At 44.0% G+C, this 21,173-nt stretch overlaps 1 protein-coding gene across 12 annotated transcripts in view; it reads left to right on the top strand.

The window, feature by feature from the left end:
- Positions 1 to 21,173, top strand: part of ARHGEF33 (Rho guanine nucleotide exchange factor 33) — a 113,811-nt gene that overhangs the window by 53,458 nt on the left and 39,180 nt on the right. For 3 of the 12 annotated variants that reach the window (XM_036873668.1, XM_036873678.1, XM_036873667.1), the window contains 6 exons: positions 56 to 139; positions 1,713 to 1,861; positions 2,884 to 3,048; positions 5,536 to 6,334; positions 10,042 to 10,181; positions 17,665 to 19,617. In XM_036873668.1, coding sequence (XP_036729563.1) covers positions 56 to 139; positions 1,713 to 1,861; positions 2,884 to 3,048; positions 5,536 to 6,334; positions 10,042 to 10,181; positions 17,665 to 17,794 — 1,467 coding nt within the window. In that variant the 3' untranslated portion in view covers positions 17,795 to 19,617. Of the gene's footprint in view, positions 1 to 55; positions 140 to 1,712; positions 1,862 to 2,883; positions 3,049 to 5,535; positions 6,335 to 10,041; positions 10,182 to 13,629; positions 17,188 to 17,664; positions 19,618 to 21,173 lie in introns of those variants that run through there. The other 9 variants (XM_036873679.1, XM_036873673.1, XM_036873675.1 and 6 more) reach the window with 8 other exon arrangements.

The following is a 21,173-nucleotide window of genomic DNA, read 5'->3' as shown; positions in this document are numbered from 1 at the left end:
TGACAGCCAGAGCTGGAGGGACGCTGAAGACTGACTCCAACTTTCTTTCATTCAGGGTGACGAAGAGATTAAGTCTGACATCTATACACTGTTTTTTCACATAGTTCAGCGCATCCCTGAATATCTGATACATCTGCAGGTAGGTATGGCTGGCCAAGCCACTAAACTGATTTTCATGCTAAACAGTTGTTTTTAGCTTCCAATGAAAGACACTGTGAAGGGTCAAGGAATCATTAATATTTCTAAGAAGTGTTTAAATGATTTAGATTGTTATGATTACCCCGTCTCCACCTTGTGGTATGAGCTAAAATCTCATTCTCTAAAAATTTTTGGCTCGTGATGCCAAAAATGAAGTTCTATCTTCATTGACCAGCAATTCACACCTATGCTGATCCAGGATCTTTCTATGGCAGCTCCTGCCAGACCCTGGATACCTATTCAGTCCCTTCCACCTTGGTTCTACAGCCATCTAAATGCACCCCTGACTACTACTTTCTTTTGGCTTGCATCCAGGGGTCTACAATACATTGTGCTTATATCTTGTGTCACAGGAGAAGCATGGAGAAGCTGATGAGCTGACTTCTTCACGCCATTTTCCCACAGGGTTTGTAGCATCTTGGAGGCAGTAGAGTTCAGAAAGAGACTCATCAAAACCCCTACCAGCCCCTCTTCTTCCCACCACCCACCTGTTCTGATTTAATTGCTGACTGATCTTCTTAAGTAATTCAGTGAAAGCATCTCAGAAATGCTTGGGATTTGTCTCAGGTAGAAGTAGCCCAGTATTAACATTAAAAAGACTTTCAATTGTATGTGGCTTTAGATCTTAAAATCGTTCTCTCACAGTAATTATCTAATCTTTTCAACAATCCCATGAAATAGGTATCATTAGTAACATTTTTTTAGATAAGGAAATGGAGACCCAAAGAAGTAACTTGCCCAAGTTAAGACACCTGGTCAGTGAAAAAATATAGGCCTGAAACCCAGGTCTTGCAAGCAGGTTGTAAGTAAGTAAATAAGAGCCCAGATTCTGCTGTCTGACTTGAGTTCAAATCCTGACTCTGCTACTCATTAGATGTGTGACCCAGTGAAGATTATTTAACTTCACTGTGCCTTGATTTCCTTATTTGTTAATTGGAGTAACAATGGCATATATCTAACTGGGTTGTGGTAAAAGTTAAATGAGAAAATAATGGAAAGGACTTACTGCTTGGCAATAGGAAGCACTCAATAACTGTTAGCTTTCCCAAATCCAACCAGCATGCACATTCCACTATAGCACAGCAGGCAATGTAACAGGAGGGGCCACTAGGCCAGGCTTGATCATAAACATCCCCTCACTTCCAGCCTTGATGCCTGACCTTCTCACCATTGGTCTGACTCCTTTGGGTTATAAGGCATTGCCTATAGAAAGTAATTGTTAGAATGGCTCCATTACTTCAGAGATCTAATTAGTAGATCCTTCTAATTTTTCAGATGGAATTATGTTCAAATTCAACTCGAACAGGAGCAATAGTGACTATTATTTTCCCTTGGTGTGATGGACAAAGAGAACAGCAAGTTTGACTTTTCAGTTTGTAATTAAATTGGCCATTTGCATCATTTTGATTAAATGGCTACCAAACTCTCACAACAGATCAAGGCAAGGTATAGAAGAGATGAAACAACTTTTCATTCTAACTATGCAATGCTGCTTCCTTTTTTCCTCCATCCAGAACGTCCTGAAGTTCACAGAGCAGGAACACCCTGACTATTACCTACTTCTTGTGTGTGTTCAACGCCTGCGAGTATTTATCTCACACTACACCCTGCTGTTTCAGTGCAATGAGGATTTGCTTATTCAGAAACGGAAAAAACTCAAGAAGTAAGGTTCTGATGGTGCAGTCTAGAGGGTTGATCAAAGGTTTCTGAGAACAGGGATACAGACGGTCAATGTGAGTGTCTGTCACAAGTAACCACATTGAATGCAAAGCGGCTGAAATGCAGTGATGGAGGCGGAAGAGAAGAGAGAGCAGGGGAGGGAAGAGAGGCGACCAGGTTGGCTACAGGAGGGAGGTACTTACTACCTGGTGGAAATTAATTTAGAAAAATAACCACTTTTACTCTAACGCTTATGCAGACCTTCTATTATCTCATGTTGCTAACCACCTCAAAAATAGTTGTTTCACTAAACTTGCCAGGTTTAAAGTTGCAGTTTAAAGGCCAGAATGTGATTTCTTTCATTAATTCAAGAAATATTTACTGAGCACTTATTGTATATCCGGCACTGTTCAGCAAACTGAATATACTGCAAAGAACAAAACAGACAAAAATCTTTGCCACGTGGAGCTTACTTTCTAGACCTGGGTAGCCAGTTAATAAATAAGTTAGATGGTTTAAGTGCTATGGATAAAAATAAAACAAATAAGGGAGGGGGGTGGTGGTTGAAAGGATTTCACACTAAGAGGAAACAGGAAGGACTGATTAAGGAAAAGCTGGGCTTATGAGGGAACAGAAGCAACTCATAACAAAGCTTCCTAATAACCTGGAATTCTTTCAACCTCATCCCAATCCAATGAGGAAAACAGAATCATTTCTGTGCGTGCTTTACACCAGTAAAAGATGCTATGTCCCGAGCCAGGGCTCCTCTAATGGATGACTTCTCCTCATACTCCCCTGACCCCCAAACTCAATTCAGCCAATTAATCAGCACCCCTACTCCTACCCAGCATCCAGCTTGCACTCTATTATGTAAGCAACCTGGTTTGTAGAGAGCCCTGGAGAGACCGAGAACTTCACAGCTGAGCTTCATCTGAGAGATAGTCTGCCTTTCTTGGTATAATGTGTGTATTCAGAGAGCTGATTTCCCATTGTAGACCCTGAGAATTATTACCTCCATTCCATCAGGTCATCCATGGCGAAGCTGTACAAAGGGCTGGCTTCCCAGTGTGCAAATGCCGGGCAAGATGCTTCTCCCACTGCAGGCCCCGAGGCTGTCCGTGACAGTGGGATCCACTCAGAAGAGATGCTGCAACCCTACTCTTCCGCTCCCAGTTCTGGTCCTGCTGTCACGTAAGCACCTGTTGCTGTGGAAAGGTTAATGACAATGCCCTCGCCTCCCAGGTGGTCTGTGTGGGGTAGCAGGCCAGCCTGTATTAGGAGTATGACCTACAGGACTCCTTCCTCCCTCTCGCCCCATCAGCCCCATATGTGGCAGGCAAGCAGCCGACCCAAAGTTTGGATCCCAGAGGACGGCACTTATGTTAAAGAGCAGGCCTAGAGGCTGGAGGTTACTCCCAACAATTTTATCACACATAACCACCCTCCACCTACAGCATGAGTCTCTCTGGGTTTGGACAATGACAGAGTGGAAGGGAGTGCCGTAAGATGCCAGGAAGGCATTTTACAACCCCTCAGAAAGGTGGGAACCCACTTTATGTCTACAAAAGATGTAGTGAAGAAAAAGGTTTCCCAGTCAGGGGTCAGAGGAAGTCTGGGCTCTGAGGATGAGAAATAAGTCTGAGGTGATACAGAAAGAAGGCTGTTTAGCCCTTCCCAATTCTCCTTGAAGCTTCTTCAGAATGGGACTTCATGACCTCTGTTCTTCACTTATGACAGCTTCTCTGAAAGCTGTTCTGGGCAGTGGATGGATTTGACAGTCTAATTAAAGTCGCTGCACACAACTCTCTCGCACACTAAGCTGGATTCTCATTCAGCCAACTTCTTGATTATCTTTAGGGTAAGGATTAGGCTATTTACATATCTGGAACTCATCTTACCTCTGAAGGATGTCAACTTGGCCACCTTTGAAACTAGGACTTCTGGAAGAATAAGGGAAACCAAAACTCAAAATTCCAAACCCCCAATTTACCAAATATAGACAATTCTCATGAAACTAATTCCTTAGACTATAATTTCTGCTTTGGGTTTTATTATCTTAAGGAAAATTTAGAAATCATGCAAGAAGCTACTTATCTTTTCTAAAACTACAGTGAAGTGAGAGGCAGGCAGTTGAGATTACTTCAATGTTTAATCCCTACAGTTTTTAGAATGCTAATTACAGTCACGGGAAGGAGCAACTGATCAATAACACAAAATAAATCCTGTTTGCTTTCTGCCCTTATCTCTTAAAATTGAGAACATTTGTCAGTGAGAGGTGGAAGTGCAAATGTGGAGGCAGAATGGAGAAATTTTATAATCATTCTGAAAACCTATGAGACATTCACTTTTCTATAAATAGAGCCCAGGATAAGTCTCTTACTATAGAGAAAATCCTTGAAGTCCTATAAGGAGAGAACTCCTTACAGAAAAAAATACCTTTCCTGGGTGGGAAGTGGGAGACAGGAAGTGGAATTTTAGTTTGTGGATCACTTCAGCTCTTAAAACAGTGACAGAACTCTCTACTTTGAAGTGAGACAAATAGAGCCAAAAAAAGAAATCCCTAGAGATTATATCCAGACTGAAGATGGCTGCCATTGCACTCTGTGCTAGAAACATAGCCAGAAAAAAACCCAACAAGAGTCTTCCAAGTTAAAAGAGAATTCAAGTCAATATTTCATTTTACGATTTTTTTCACCTCTGTAAATGTGAGACCTAATTTTCATCTTAAGACCACCAGAGAAAGACAGTCAGTGTTAGCATTTACATCTGCATTCTTTATGCATTTTTGTGGTAGAACTAAGTATGAATAAATAAACTAGCACAACCAGTTTGGGTCAGTGTATCGTAGTCCACTCATATCTGTCTGGCAATTAATTCCAGCAGAACTGGCAAACCACATCCAATCTGATGGGTATTCTATCCAAGCATCCAATGTTAATTATTCTTTATCCATGATTAAACAAAAAAACCCTCCATGAAATTGGGCATATTCAGAGTGACAGCCTTTTCATTTCGGTAATGTTTTTTTGGGTGGAAGTTTGAGACGACTTACATAGCATGCTTTATAGCCCCAAGGAATTTTTAGTTTATTATGAAAATTTCAAACATACAGAAAAGTAAAATGTACAGTAAACCCCACACACCAACATTCAGATTCAACGGTTATCAAGATTGTACTCCACTTACTTCATCTGGGAATTAATTCTTAAGCATTAAGATCCACGAGTTGAACAAAAGTTGTTTCCATGATTGTACATGACTCTGCTAGGGCAAGAAAGGGAGAGAAGAGAGAAAAGAGGTGCCTTGGGGCCTTGACAAGTGGTGGGAAGGGTCGGAGATTCCACATGGGGGATGAGCATCCTTGGCCTACCAGCCACCTCTGCGCAGTGCCTCTGGGCTCAGACGGGTACTTCCAGCATCCCCTTCACGGATGGTCATTTTCACTCTCCCACTTGGGGGACCAGGGCTCGTGGGGACTCCTTAATCTGAGAAGCCTGTGGTGCTTGGGAGGTAACACACGTAGGCAGCTGGGAGGGACGGAGAGGAGGTAGTCGGCAGTTTGCACCTAAGCGGTATCCAGCAGGCAGTGCGTCGGTCCCGGCCTTGCGCTGCTCGGTGAGAGGCGTGCACTAACAAACCGTAAGCACACTTGTTTTGTATTCTCTTTCCCCTTTAAAGACATTTGATGCCCCCACTGAAGAAAAGCCAACAACAGCAAAGCTTGATGGAGAGCATGCAGCCCGGGAAGCCCAGTGACTGGGAGATAGAAAGCAGAAAGCACGAGAGGCCTGAGAGCCTCCTGGCGCCGGGGCAGTTCTGTGCCGCCGAGCAGGACGTGAAGGCGCTCGCTGGGCCCCTGCAGGCCATCCCGGAGATGGACTTCGAGCCCTCTCCCGCCGAGCAGCTGGGCAACGTGGAGCGCTCCCTACGCGCCCCGGCCGAGCTCCTGACTGACGCCCGCGGCTACGTGCCCGCGGCCTACGACGAGTTCGAGTACGGCGGCGAGATCTTCGCGCTGCCCGCGCCCTACGACGAGGAGCCCTTCCAGGCGCCGGCCCTCTTCGAGAACTGCTCGCCTGCCTCTTCCGAGTCCAGCCTGGACATCTGCTTCCTGCGGCCCGTCAGCTTCGCCGTGGAGGCCGAGCGGCCCGAGCACCCGCTGCAACCCCTGCCCAAGAGCGCCACGTCTCCGGCGGGCAGCAGCAGCGCCTACAAGCTGGAGGCGGCAGCGCACGCGCACGGCAAGGCCAAGCCGCTGAGCCGCTCGCTCAAGGAGTTCCCGCGCGCGCCGCCCCCCGAGGGCGTGGCCCCGCGCCTCTACAGCACGCGCAGCAGCAGCGGCGGCCGCGCCCCGCTCAAGGCCGAGCGCGCTGCGCAGCCGCACGGCTCGGCCGCCTCCGCCCGCGGCGCGCCCAGAACTTTCTTTCCCCAACAGAGGTCCCAAAGCGAAAAGCAGACCTATTTGGAAGTAAGGAGGGTAAAGTAAAACCGACCCCAAACCCACAGCGCTGGCAGACCCGGGCTTAGATCTCCAGGGTGCAGTCTGGGCTCACCTAGCGTGGAGGGGAAGCAGGCTGGCCAGGCGGGGGCGCAGAGGCCGGGCTGGGCGAGGATGTTGAGGGAGAGCCCGGGTTAAAGGCTTGACCATCAGTGGCCCTCGGAGGAGAGCGTTAGCGCCCATCCTGCAGTGCCAGGACACAGGAGCATGCCTTACCTGTATATGTAGGACGACCGAAAGACTAGGACTCCTAGTAGACCTGCTTAAAACGCCTCCCCCCACCCCAAGTGAAAGAGTTAGAGGTGTTCTCTGCCTTACTGCTTAGGCTGTGGCACCTCCCAGCTGCACTTCACTTGCAGGGCACTGCACTCAAGTCCCAGGCCTGTCTGTTTCTTCCTTTGCCTGTTAGGCGCACCCCTTGTTTACACGTTCAAAATATCGAGCCCTGTGTGCCAGCCTACTGTACTCCCCGACCTGCACCCTTGTTTGTAGCTAGGGAGGAGGCAAGTTGCCCTCTCGCTCTGAGGACTCCCTGCAAAATTGACTACAAAATTCATTTCTGCTTGCTTTCCTTTTGCCTGGAAAAGCGTGTCACCTTACTTGGCAGACTGCAGTGGGACGAGGACAACACAAAATAGTCAAGGAAGCACTGACTCACAAACACCTTCTTTGGCCTCTATATCGATGTTTGGTATTTTGATGTCTAACCTTGGTGTCTGCAAGCCTTGGGAGATTTAAAGAGGTGTTTAAATACACATCCATGAAAGGACTAATAGTTCCTGAGCAAATAATTTCTCCTGAGCAAATAATCATGCACGTGATTGGAACAAAGGCAATTTCTGATTAAACGGAGTAACAGTGTGGCTTTGACCTGTGCCCCCATCCTTCCTGTTAAACATTTTAGAAGTGGTGGTTAGGGTTTACAGGGCAACTCTGTATTGATTGATACATCTTGAAAATGACAGTCCAGGACTGCCTTTACCTGCACGACGTATCCCTTGCATCCAGCACTAGGGATCCTTTGCCTAGGTGAGAAAGGGTTTCTCCCAGGAATGAGGGCCCTGCATTCCACCTGTTTTCTATTTCCAAGTGAGTGGGAAGAGATCGAAGATCATTGACTCCTTTCATTCATTCATTTTTCAGCAAACACTGAGCACCTGCCTTGCACCAGTCTCTGTGTCAAGTGCTCAGGGTTCAGAAATAAATGGCATCCAGTCTCTGCCTTCCAAGGCCACTGGCTTAGCCCAGGAAGGAGACGCATATACACAGAATTATAATAAACGGTGGAAGCACATGGGAGGGTATTTAAACCCTCCTAAGGTGATGATGGTCAGAAGTCTCCTAGATAGTTTGAACGTCTGAATTCAATTTTAAAAGCTGCTTAAAAGTTGGCTAAGTGAAGAGAGGGGTAGGGAAATATGAAAAAAGGCTCATGGGCCTTTTACAAAAATGGCAGGGTGAGTTTTTCCTTGTAAATATTGTCCCAGGTGGGAGTGGTGGACATTAGGCCAGAGGAACATGAAGAGCCTTGGAGCTTGCCGCCCACCTGGACTCCAGAAATCAAAGTCTGTGTCTGCTTCCTGAGAGGGCAGAAACGCCTTAGCGTGCCCAGCTAAGGTTGCTGAGTTTCCCCAGGATTCTCAGATTTCCTTCTGCCTCTGATTTTCAACTCTGAACTTTATAAAATTCTGTTAGGTAAAATTTCTTAGACAAATCAAAGTTAGGTGTGTGTCAAAGTTTAAAAGTTCATTAACAAGGGAAGTAGAAAGGAAATAATAGTGCCAGTTCAAAGTGACTTGGGATGGGCAGAGATATACATACAGAACCTTATAACTAGTATAGTCTAAGCTGCAAAGAATGCTTTTATTTCATATGTTCATAAAAATGTCTTTTTTTCCCTAGTTGATGTGTGAAAAATTGGAAGCTCAACAATTGCTAGACAAAAACCATTAATCAGAGCGAGATGGGGTTTTAGTTGCAAAAGATTAACTCTTCAAATCCCCATCTTTAAAGATATCAGCTCTTTCCTGCTGAGATGTGCAAAGTTCCTAGGGTTCCAACTCCTCTAATATACTCTGTGTATCTTCCACCCCTGCCCTCAGAGCCAACCAAACCCTAGTCTTTAGTGTTCTGTCTCTAAGAGTCAAGAAAGAAGACACTATGCTTTAGTGGAAAGAGCACCTGACTGGGTGTCAGGAGATCCCGGTTCTGGTCCTGACTCTGCTGCCAGATAGCTGTGTGCTTTTGGACAATTCATTTTGCTTCTCTGTGCCTCCAGTTTTCTCATCTGTGAAATAAGACAATCTATACCTACCTCACAGGGTTGTTGTGAGGATAAGGCCAAATAAGATAAAGTTTGTGAATATGCTTCCTAAAGTATGGAATGCTATACAAATGCAAGATATTATCAAGATCATGATTCCACAGATTTTCCTAGAACTATTAATAGATTTAGTCCTAAAAAGTCCCTAAAAGCCCACTTCTCAAAATATGGTCCTTGGGCTAGTAGTAAATGTATTACTTGGGAGCTTGTTATACATGCAGGATTTGGGCTCCACCTGTGACCAACTGAATCAGAATCTGCATTTTAGCAAGATTCCCAGGTGATTCATATAAACATTAAGTGCAGGTGGGCTGGCACATACCTTAAACTGTTGGTTTTCAAAATCTAAGTGTGCAAAAAGATTATCTAGGCCTAACTTCAGAGATTCTGGTTTAGATAGCCTGGCTTGGGGCTCAGGAGTCTACATTTAAATAAAGGCCCCAGTTGATCCTGTAGCCCCAGGACCACACTTTCAGAAACACTACACTAAGCCATTAAGGTGTTGATCTCCGTGGTTTAGTTACGAATCTTCATAGAATCTCAGAGACTCTCTAGATCTGCTACTACAACCCTGAGTTAAGGTCTCAAAGTCAAACCCATATGTTTCCTGAAAAAAATTCATCCCCACTCTTTGCTCTCTATCAGCAAGCATTCACCCATCCAATTCATGAACGTTTCAGGGTGGTTTTTGCTTTGACTTCTTGGCTTCTCTTTTTGGTTCAAAATTAAGTAGCTATTTTAGGTTGCTTTTTAAAAAGAAAGTAGAGAGTTCACAAAAGATAGAGCCTTGTTTTTAAATTTATTTTAACTTTACACTGTAAATAGCATGGATTAAGAATTGTAAAAGACATGCGTGCAGGTTGGAAATATGAGTTGACATTTATTTCTAAACAGATCTGACCTCTCAAAAACTCCTTCCATCATTAATGTCTAAAGTGGAGAATTAGGAACACGAGTTTAAACTAGTATTAAAATCAAGAAACTTTTTTATTTTGTAGAAAGAGAAACATAGCCAGGGATATGAGGGGACTACTGTAGGTTTTCCAGCAAGACAATATTGTTGCCAGAATAAGAAGTTAATCTTCCTTTATTTCCTGATCTTTAATTATTGTTATATCATAACCCTACTCTAGACTATTTGCCTTGATATGTAGAAAATACTTCTACACTCAGCAGAAAATTATCCTCTTTTCAACTACTGGTTTCTTAATTAGCCTAGGTTTGCTTTGGTTGGAATAGGGTGCCCGCCATTAGCCTTTTGGAGTGGGAGAGGAAAGTGACAAGTTAAAAAAAATGTCCCATAGTCAGGATCAATATTAACTTTGGAAAAGAGTAAAAATACACCCCTCTTTTGTGTTTTCAGGAGATGCATTTAGAAGACGCCACGAGATTCTGTCCAAAGGAAGAAAGAGAAAGTGAACAAACATCTTTCAGCGATCAAAACCCCAGGCAAGACCAGAAAGGGGGCTTTCGCAGCTCCTTCCGCAAGCTCTTTAAAAAGAAGTGAGTAGCCCTTAGACAAGACAGCATTGTAACTCATTTCCCTGTGGGCTAAGTCTTGAGGTTTTAACAGTAATAAGTATCAAGTAGCCTGGTTTCACCCAACTGCTTCAAGCTCAGTGCCTGCACCCAGTAGCCACGATTCCTGCCAGGTGAAGATGTTTCTCATTGTGATCTCGTAGAGTAAAAGCAAACTCAGCTCTGTCCTCTGCTGCTTCTGTCTTTTAGCCCTACTTCCTTGTTCCCAAAGTCATGTGTTCTGAGAGGAGTGAGCAGAGGAGGTCCCCTAGGAAACCCCCTGTGGCTGGGAGGAGTGGGATCCACTATTGGAGTTGGGTGTAATGGGTGCTCCAGCAGGATCTCCCCACCTGTGGAAAGTTTTCTAAGGCATCACAGCGCTTCTGCCTGTAGGGGCCTATAGTCATCCTGGTTGCTAGTGCATATTTTTGGGGACTTCTGCCAGTGTTTGCCCTAGCAGAAATGATTGAATGGATTTGGCTTGGGTCCTAGTTAAAAAATCACTTTAATGGAGTTTCCATACTCCATAGGAGGCAAAAACAAGGCCTCTCCCTCCTGTGGTCCTTCTAAGATTCTCAGTCCTTGCTGTGTGGAATCACCCACCTGTCATTTCGGTCAGCACTTATTAGCACTGTCTCGCAGACTGGGAGACCATGGCCAAACCCCAGCATGAAATGTAAGAAGCAAGAGCTGAGCGTTAGCATTTGACGGTGGGGGGGTCTCCAGTCCAGCCATCGCCTGCCTGGAAGACGGCTCTCTCTCTCTCCACTGGTCCTCAGGCCTGTTCCCTCTCTCTTAGATTTGCCCGCTACTTAGTTTCTCTTGGAAGAGGAGGTTCTTGAAGTGAGTTTTAAACAGGAAATCTTCCCATTTTAGTGGATGGAAAAGTTAAAGACACTATCGCTGACTTTGCAGAGCTGCTGATAAGTGACGAAGCACAGGGAAATCACTTTCTCCTGATTTAGATAATGGTCTTGATGTTAGAATTGTGGACAGGCCTGGAGTGAGGACTTTTTTCGATGGTTTGTCTGATTCCTCTCTGATAGGGAGGGTAGTACTGAGATTAGTAGGTCTCCGATTGTTGGGCCCACCTGTTGTGACTGGAAGAAGAAGGAAAGGGGGAGAAACTACCGCAGTGAGACAGCCCCACTCCATGAGTCCCCTTTCAGTTTTGCTAAAGTAGCCCCGTGCGTGCATGACTATTGCTAGATCCGCTTTATTCAGGGGGTAATGAGCTGAGAATTGTTCCCCTCGCTCTAGCATCATAGATTTAGATCTTTCCTGACCCAGTACCTATTGTCAAGTTTTGTTTTTTTTTTAATATTTATTTATTTTGGCTGCTCCGGGTCTTTAGTCGCGGTGTGCACGTGGGATCTGGTTCCCTGACCAGGGATCGAACCTGGGCCCCCTGCATTGGGAGGGAGATCCCCCTACTGACAGGTTTGACAGGTTGGAGAGAACTGGAGGCAGACAGCTCTCCAGCCTGACCCTGGGATTTAGGCTTCTGAAATCTTCTGAGGGCTCCAAACTCCTAAGGACACTGCTTGAGCCTATCTTTTTATTTTATTTTATTTTATTTTATCTATTTATTTATTTATTTTTGGCTGCATTGGGTCTTTGTTGCTGCCCACAGGCTTTCTCTAGTTGTGGTGAGTGGGGGCTCTTCTTGGTTGTGGTGCGCGGGCTTCTCATTGCGGTGGTTTCTCTTGTTGCGGAGCACAGGCTCTAGGTGAGTGGGCTTCAGTAGTTATGGTGCACGGGCTCAGTAGTTGTGGCTCCTGGGCTCTAGAGCGCGGGCTCAGTAGTTGTGGCGCACAGGCTTAGTTGCTCCGCGGCATATGGGATCTTCCCGGACCAGAGGTCGAACCCGTGTCCCCTGCATTGGCAGGCGGATTCTTAACCACTGTGCCACCAGGGAAGCCCCGAGCCTATCTTTTTATTTTTACTTATTTTTATTTTTAAACCACAGTACTTCCCAGGAAAACAGCCACTTTTTGCCCAGTGCCATTTATAGTGACTGGGTGCTGTCTGTTAGAAAGCAATGAGTAATGGATCCACCACGGCTCCTTTACAAATTCCCGTTTTTCAGAGATGTAAGAAAACACTCTGCCAGTTACCTGAGGCAGAGGGAGTGGGCTTGTCCTCTCTGTATCCAGGGGGCAGAACCAGGAGCAATGGGTAAGAGGAAGAACTTTCTAAAAATGCAGCTGCCTGGAACTGGAGCTGGCCGCCTCATGAGGGAGTGGGTTCTCTTAAGGAGAAGCTAGACGACCTTGGTCAGGGATGCTGTGAAAGGGATTGCCACACTGGGTGGGAGATCATTGCCACTTGAGTGCTTTCTAGTCCTGAGATTTGCTTTATCTGTAGTTTGACTTTGTTGTAGATCAGTCTGGGTGATCACATCTTTTTAACACCTGAAACAAGACATTAATGTGGCCTGGGACCTCTAATTTTAAAGACTCACCACGTAGAAGACCAGATTTTGTCTTTCTATAGCCTCCCACAGCCCTTGGTTCAGTGCTGAGCACTTGCTGTGGACTCTCCAAATTTTCATGTTGGTTAATTGCTTTCAGCCCTCTTGCAGCTTTTTGGGATCCTTTTTAGAGGGCCAGATGGATCCCCTTAGTCCTCTCATCCTTTTTCATAGATGAGTCCCTCCTGCGTCAGTCCACTTGCTGCCACCAATCCTGGTACTGCCTTTGTACTTCAAATTTGAAGTGTTACACGGATGGAAGCAAAGGTGGCGCCACGCAGATGGCTGCTCCCTCTGGCAGGCTTTCCTGGCTTTTTACATCTTGTGTAGAACTGTGAGCACCATCGTGTGATGCTTGCTTATCGCCTCGTGTCCAGGGTGCTGCGGTGGGCACTCTGGGGACTTGGCATGGGATAAAGAAGCAGCTCTAGTAGCTTTTCCTGAGTATTTTCATCCAAGAACCATGGAAAGTTTGTTCCACTGTGCTGAAGTAGAGACGAAGGGCAGGGAGGCCCCAGTGTAGCACAGAAAGGTGAGTGGCTCTTAACTCAGATGAGAACACTCGATTCTTCTCATTAATGGAACATCCTTTATTATCTGCATGTGCCGTGCGAGATGCTTGTCTCGGAATTGTGAGTGGCTTGGTTGGTCCCAGCTGTTAGTAGGAACTTGCACCCTGAAGCCAGGCATGCGGACAGGTACAGGGAGGCACCAGAGAGAAGGAGAATCAGCCCATTCTCCTCCCATGTGTCGGGAGGTCAGGCTGGCAGCAAGCTCTGGGACTTCAAGACGTGGTTCATCCCGGGTACTGGAGTCATGTCAGAGGCTGGCCTCAGAGGTCCAAGACGGACCAGCGCCAGAAAAGCCACGTGTGTCACACCAGGGGCTCGCTGCCTGCCTCTCCCACGGCCCTCTGGAGGCTCACTCCCGTCTGCGCTGACACACGTTTTGTATCCATAGGGGCTTGTTTGGCTGGTGGCCCCACCCACCCAGAATGCTGCTTCGGGACGAAGCTAGGCATGGAGCCAGATGCAACAGAAAACCTGAGAAAGGGTTCTCTTCCCTCTGAGGCTGGGAGGGCCGAATGCTCCTACCCACAAGGATTCAAAAGGGAGAGTCAAGCTGACATCATAAAACAAAAAAAAATCCTGAAAAATGCCCAAGATATTTGGGGAAAAGGATGACGCTCTGATTGTTTCTATCTCGGGCACATTTGTCCTGGGTAAGATGCCAGGTCATGTGTCCCTGAGAGCTGCCCAGAATTGGTCAGAATAAAGACTGCATATCTTAAAGTTGGAAAATGTTAAATGATTAAAAAAATTTTCAATGAGGATTCTTAGAAGCCAGGAACAGACCTAATGTGATAGACTGATGCTGGACTGAATCCTTGTCCCCCTGCCTTTGAGCAGGACGGTAGGCAGACTATCCCATTCTGCAAGGATCTATCTGGAGGCTCTCAAAAACTTAAATCTAGACTGTCCTGAAGTCTGAGACAGATGCTACTTCATCTTTATATATAAATCTTGCACTTAGGCTAATAAGTAGTCTTGGTTGGGGGTGTGCATGGGGGAAAAAGGGTTACGTAAAACAGCTTAGGGGCAGGGAATGTAGATGCTTTCTCTTTTTATCCTCAACTCTGGGGGGAGTGGAAGACAAAGAATATGGCTTCCAAATGATTAATTCTGTTTCCTCACCCATTTCTTCCTCTTTAGCACTTTGTAACTCACATGCCTCAGAGTGTCTCCTTCCCAGTCAGCACCCTCCCTCTACCAGTCGCATCAGGATCTCTTATTTTCTTAACCACACACTGCAGAGAGAGCACTTCTGCAGGGCCCCATATGATTGAGTGTCAGTGAATCCACTTCTTTTGTGTCCTATCAGCTGTCTTTGCATTTACTCAGCCTTGGCTGTGGAACAGACCATGTAATAGAAAGAAGGACTACTAAAGAATCAATTGATAACTTTACCCTCACCTTCTTCTCTACCTCCTTAGAGCCTATTTCAAGTTCTTCCTCTATTCTTACCCACATTGGGGTTCTCTCTCATTTCCCATTTCACTTCCTTATACAACTTGAAAATTGAAGGAGATGGCTGAAGGGATAACATTTACTTAAACCTGATTACAGATGTTACTCAGTAGGTCATTTGAAATCAGTCACTAAGTTAAGGATCTTCAGTGTTCTAGGTACTGTCATTAGGTGCTTACGATCCAAATGTAAGAGTAACCTAGCTACAAGGTTTAGTACCTAGAACATAGTAACCTCTCTACAAATATACATTAAATGAACGGTTCATTTGTCACCCTGTTGATTACCTGGGCCAACTGATTTGGCCGACAGGATGGGTGTTCCCTTGCTCCCTTACTTCTCCATCTGCATGTTCCTAAAGCTTTCAAGGCAGAGTCTTTCCATCAGAAAACCAACCCTTCTTAAGTCAGAGGGTCCTGCAGCACTAATTCCAGCCCTCCTCCCTTCCCCCACTCCAAACAAACAAACTTTAAGGCTTACCGTAGGAAATTGCTGCTTGTATGACCCACCCAACTTGTGATTTTTCTTCATCTCTGTCAGTTGAGTGGAAGGAAAGTTAGCGACAGGTCCGTTCTTTTCCCGTCAAATATTTGGATGGCTGTGTCGGAATGTACTAGTTGCCATCCTACCCTTACCCAGCAAGCGTTTGCCTGCCTGGCCCTTTATGTGTTCCCAGGTCTGCCCTGCAGTAAGCCAAAATGGCCCCAGGAACTCAAAAGCCATTTCCGTTTTATCGAGGAAGGGGATAAAAGCAAATACACTAGCTCTTTCTCCTAGATTCTGCAGCTTACGTCTCAGTAATTTAGGTAAGCATTACTCGAGAGCCACACCTTTGGAGGAATCCATGAGTTGAGGTGGCCGTATTTCATTAGAAAGAAATCAGTTAAAAATATCTTTAAAAGGATAAAAATGAGCTTTTAGTCATAGCTACAGTAGAATGCTGGATTTTGAAAATGATTAACAAGTTAGCCATTAGTTAATTGTTAGTTAATATCAAGAACTGCGGAGCCATTCACACACCTGCAGACATAGAGAAGGTGGTTTGTGAGAAGAGCAGTTAAAAAAAAAAAACTAAGCTGAGTTTGTGGACTTTGAAAACTAGACAGGGCGATTTTGGCATTTGTTTCAGAAATGGGAACGCAACTGGTGAAGATTTCTGTGGTCCTTGGGGCTGGTGGTGACATCAAAGCTTTCCCATTTCCAGGTAAACATGAAACAGTTGCATGTTGGAACCATCAAAGTATGACATGTTGGGTTTTGGAGAGATCAGACGTAGCTAAGAGGGGAAATGGAAGGTAAAGATTTTAAGTTTTGACCAATGACTTTCTGATGAGAAACTGTCATGTGGGAAAACAATTGAGAAGAATCACCAGCCAGATTCAAATCTTGCTTCCTACTTCCTGCCCCCCAAACCTTAGGCGTTCTTAGTCTTCTGGATAACAGAAGATATGGGGAAAGAATGACATGGTCAAAAATCTATCTTCCTAACATTTTGGGTGCAGTGTGCTAACCAGGGAAGATCTGAACTGGAGGTAGCTGGGAGTTCTGAGAGAAGGCCTGGAGCTTCAGGGTGGGACCTGTGGAGGTGGTCTCAGGGGAGAGTTCCAAGGGGGCTTCTGCGCTGAAAAGGAAGAGGACTTTCACCCCACCCAGCTGTCATCTTATTGAATGAATACCCAGATGTACTCAGGTTGGATAGAGAATATGCACTGGGATATAGCGGAAAAGTGCTCCTTACTGACCAGACGTAGAAAGTGTGTTAGGCAGCTAGGGTTTCATCTGTGATACCAAATATCAGGGCAAAAAGTAAAAAAAATCTAATCAGTCATCAGGCTTCCAGACATCAGGGTTTTAGCCTTTGTGTGGATCCAACTTCTTTCCTTGAATAACGTAAAGGAGTTTGAACTCTGCCCAATTAATTCAGTAAATTGATAGTCGTAATTAACTTATCTAATAGCAACAATGAGGACACTCAAAGCATATCAATGATAGTGAAAGAACTTATCTTTCTTTTGTGGATAGTGGAAGCATGCCTGACTCTGCCTTGGCATATGGAGAACTTGCTCAGTTGTGCAGGAGCTTTGGACAAAGAACTTCATGTCTAATGTCACTGTCATACACCTTGCATGAGGTCTTTTGATATTGGCTCTTAAGTCACTGGGCTAGTTTTACTCATTTTAGCTCAGAGTTTTTAAGCTAGCCAAAGGGCCCCAGCCTAGTTTATCAGAGGTTATTTCCAGAAAGCCTCCTCCCTCTAGGGACTTCTGACATGAACAAACTGGAGAAGGTGCAGAGCTGGAATGGATTACCCAACTGGCTTAACCAAGAGAAAGGAAGAATACACCCTCGACTGGGGACTCAATTGGACTGTTTTGAGTTGTTGCCTCTTGATTGGGCTTGGTCTCCTATGTGGTGGTTGACATAATAGAATCTCCCTAATCTGATTACTGTACTAATTTCTGCATTCTACCAAATGTAGCATATATGTGTGGTTGGCTTCAATAAATTTTTCATTTTAAAATGAAAACAAGCAAAAGCAAGAGTTTGTAATGTAATGCCCAAATTAAGTAAAGGCCCTTGATAACCTTGGTTGAGAACAATGAATTCCATCCCTTAAAATTTAAGGGCCTTGCTAATTTGTGGAGTAGTTACTTCATCGAATCAAAATAGGATTTATTGAATTTTCTAAGCCTTTATTCCCCTTTTACAATGTTATTACACAATTTCTTACACTGACATACACAATTGTCACAACTGTCCCCATAAAGCATTAGAAAGGTAAATTCTTTATGTTCACTGCAAATCTTAGTTACACATGTCCTGAGTCATGAAATTCAGGGGAAGTAAAAATTATTCCAGATCTAGGAGGCAACTGTTTTACAATTGCAAAACAATTTGGATAGATAAAATATTTGAAAACAATTAAAACCAAATCAACCTGTACTTTATCTGTGTGCTGAGATTTTAGGTCCAGTGGATCAGAATACAGGGAAAAAACTAATGAGAATCCCTCAATGGATCCTTCACCCACCAAACAAGATTTCTTCAGAAACCGACTTGCTCTTGCAAATGACCTTGACCAAGGAACAGCTGTGTAAAACATATTTAAAGTTGTATTGTCAAGTGGTAAGATGAGGATAAAAAGCTTGTATATATCTGTGTAGGAATATATATATATATATATATTGATGTATAAATCCCTGAGGAAAACTAATATAAATACTTACATATGAAACTAAATCAACATACAAGACATTGAAAAGATGAAGATTAGTCTGTGGTTGAGAGCTTGCTTTTTGAACAACACCTGGGGAAAGGGAAGTGAAGACTTTTCACAGCATTACAGAAAAACACAATAAATTTGGAGGAAAATAAACATTTGTAAGAACAGAAACTTCCACCTTGAGGTCATTCCCCAGTATAATATTGAGCATGTTCATATTTAACATGGATGTGAATTTTATGCTTCCTAGGCATTTAGCGTATTAATTCATCCCAGTGTTCTCAGACTAATATACACTATGTTAGGGGCCAGTTGTCTTGCCATATGTCTTTCAAAATCCCCAAGGCAAATACCTAACATCGCTTAAGGCAAAGGATCAGTTAATAGAATTGTATTTTACATGTTGCAAATATGAGTTGTGGAAAATTTGTGCTTAAACCATGACACAGAAGGTTCAAAGCTTAAAGACATATTGATCTCCAAACAGGAAGAGAACCTTAAGAGTAGTATTCCTTTTGTTCTATGGTTATGAAAATCAGTGCAGTGAACAGTGATTTCTCTAGAAACTGGGAGGCCAAAGAAACATTTTCCCTCATGTGGGTTGTGCTGCAGATGGGAACGAATCCAGAGTCTGTGTTTTATTGAGTACTGAGGATTCAAAGATCCACCAGTGATCCTGAGTGTCACACACACTCATGACCGCATGGACTGGGAAAAAGCACTGATTTTGTCACCAGCATCAGTACTTCAATGGCTTATACATAGTGGTTGCTACAAACACCAAGTCAGAATGAAAAGTTAGCGCTAGCGTTACCTTATTCTGTTTTCCAGAAGTAAGTTGTAAAGAAAGGTCCTTCTTACAGTGCAGGCGGAGAAATCATTGCAATGAGGCTTGCCTGGCTATGAGGTAATAAAATGTACTCTCTTTCCACATGGGTGTGCCCAAGATGGCCCACATCCTTGACACGCCCCAAACATCAGAATCATAATAGAAAAAAATTAGGTTGAAACAATCTGTCTCTGTTTCTCGGCAGTTCTCTATAATTAGGGGCATAGGTTACTATTCATTCAGAATCTTGGTACTCCAGCTGACTTCTCCAGAGGCTGTTCCTCTAGTGACTACTGTTTGATAAAATAGGGGAAGTTTCACTTGTGTTACAAGTTTTCTTCTCCTTGTCTGACGACTAATTAGGAACCCATCTATTAGCATTTGGAACAGTAGGAGTCTGGAACAGTTACAGGATCACTGCCAACTTTTTGGAGTTTCCAATAATATTTGAAGCCAAGCTTTTCATTTTTCTGAAATTAATGAACGCCTTTGAAATTAGATTTCTCTCTATTATCAGGCCAAAGATGTTTTGGGGGGCAGTGCTTAAAAGCATAGTGTGAAATTGACTGGACATGAAAAGTGAAACAGGAGACATAACCTCTTAAATAAAATGTAAAAAAACCAAATTTCTTTCCCCTTCATATTGTTTATCATAAAAATGATCAATTACTGGGAAGGTTTCAAAAATATCACATACATCCCAAAGTTTCATTCTGATAACACCCTTTGAAAAATCTTGATGCTACATCTGTAGCACAACTCAATTTAGTAATATTTTAGGAAGGTAGCCTATGAAACTAGTAATTAATGCTGCTACTCTCTGGGTCTCGATCATCTGATATCTGGATTTTTTTCTGGTAGCTTTCTGACTGCCCCCATCAATCCCACACATCTCTTAACATGTGAGTATTCCCAAATATTGCTTTGTGTGAAACTCTTTGACTGTTCTTATTTGTCTGTAGTCAAGTTCCAAACTCCTTGACTTGACAGTGAAGGCTCGCTCTCTCCAGTGCAGCTCCAGGTTTTCTCTCTGGCTACCAGCTCCCTCTCTGCAGTCCTACTGAACTACTGTACCTCAGCTAAGCGGGGCTGCTATTGTTTCCTGGCAAGCCATGCACCTCGCTCAGGCTCACTCTTGCTTCACGTCTTTACTCTGGCCTCCTTCCTCTCTGCTAATGTTCAAGACCCAGTTTAAGCCTCCTCATCTTTCTGTGGCCTCTAGTGGTGTAACTTGTCTATCTTTTGATCTATGTGTCTTGTCTTCCCAACAACAATGTAAGTCTCTGCAAGGGCAGGAGCTGTACCGTATCTTTTGAAATTCTTTCCACCTCTAGAATTCTAGGTGCTTAGTAAGCAGTTGATGCCAACGTTAATGTTGGTGCTCTAAAAGATAGAGGCCACAGAAATTAATTTCTACTCATAATTTGCCAAAGAGTTTCAGGGTTGTCACTTTACTTTCCTGCCTTTTATTTATTTATTTTTTTAAAGAAAACTATCAATCGCAGAGGAAATAAAATACAGTTGTCTTCAAAAGCAGGTAAAGGCATCACTGCCACTGTCATAGCATCTAGCATTAGAAAACATCTCTCCATTAAAAAGAAAAAAGTTTGCTACTCTTTTCTGTGCTGTACTGACCCATTTCATAATCTTTCTAGGTAGTACTGTAAATTGACAGAGGAGATGGGATATTTAATGATATTGATTAATGATATTTAATGTAATGTTGCACTAGGGATGAAGTCAGGGTGGGAAAGAGCTTGGCAATTGATAAAATCTGTTGCCTCCAGTCCTCCAGAGAAGGAGAGCACAGATAGCTCCTGGAAGTGTTTGAGTGAATAAGCAGAAAGAAGCATTCCACCAAAAGATTAAGTGGCTATTTCTGCACAGGCTGGCAGGGGCCACAGGTCCCTTCTGTGTTCTTGCGGGGTCTGTATGGAACCCCAAGCAAGGATTGTCCTGCTTTTCTGATGCCAGAACTGGGACCTTGGAGAGCTGGGGATTTACGGACCAACACTCCGGGGTTCCGTGTGGTGGGGTATTTCATCATATGACAAATAGTTTGCTTGAAATTACAAAGCCTCTTTCTTGCTCAGGGAAAACCCTTTGAATGGTGTTTCTATAGCACCTCGTGTCTGTCATATTCTCTCACCTCCTTCGAGTCTGTACTAATATACTATCTTCCCTATGAGGGCACTTGTAAAAATGCAGATTCCTGAGTACTATTTCAGTCTCACTCTACTGGAATATTTCAGAGTGGGGCCCATGAATCTGCATTTTAAATGCGCTCAGGTGATTCTTCGGCCCACTGAAATTTTAGAGCCACTACTTCTTAGACCAATAAATTGAATGATTTAGTATATAAGCCACAGCACTCAGATTCTAAACATAGATTGAATTTTAGGACAGAATAAAGGATTATACTTAC

This window comes from Balaenoptera musculus, chromosome 13, assembly GCF_009873245.2.
Source record: "Balaenoptera musculus isolate JJ_BM4_2016_0621 chromosome 13, mBalMus1.pri.v3, whole genome shotgun sequence".
Taxonomy (NCBI): Eukaryota; Metazoa; Chordata; class Mammalia; order Artiodactyla; family Balaenopteridae; genus Balaenoptera; species Balaenoptera musculus.
This window is presented reverse-complemented; position numbering and strand designations above follow the sequence as displayed.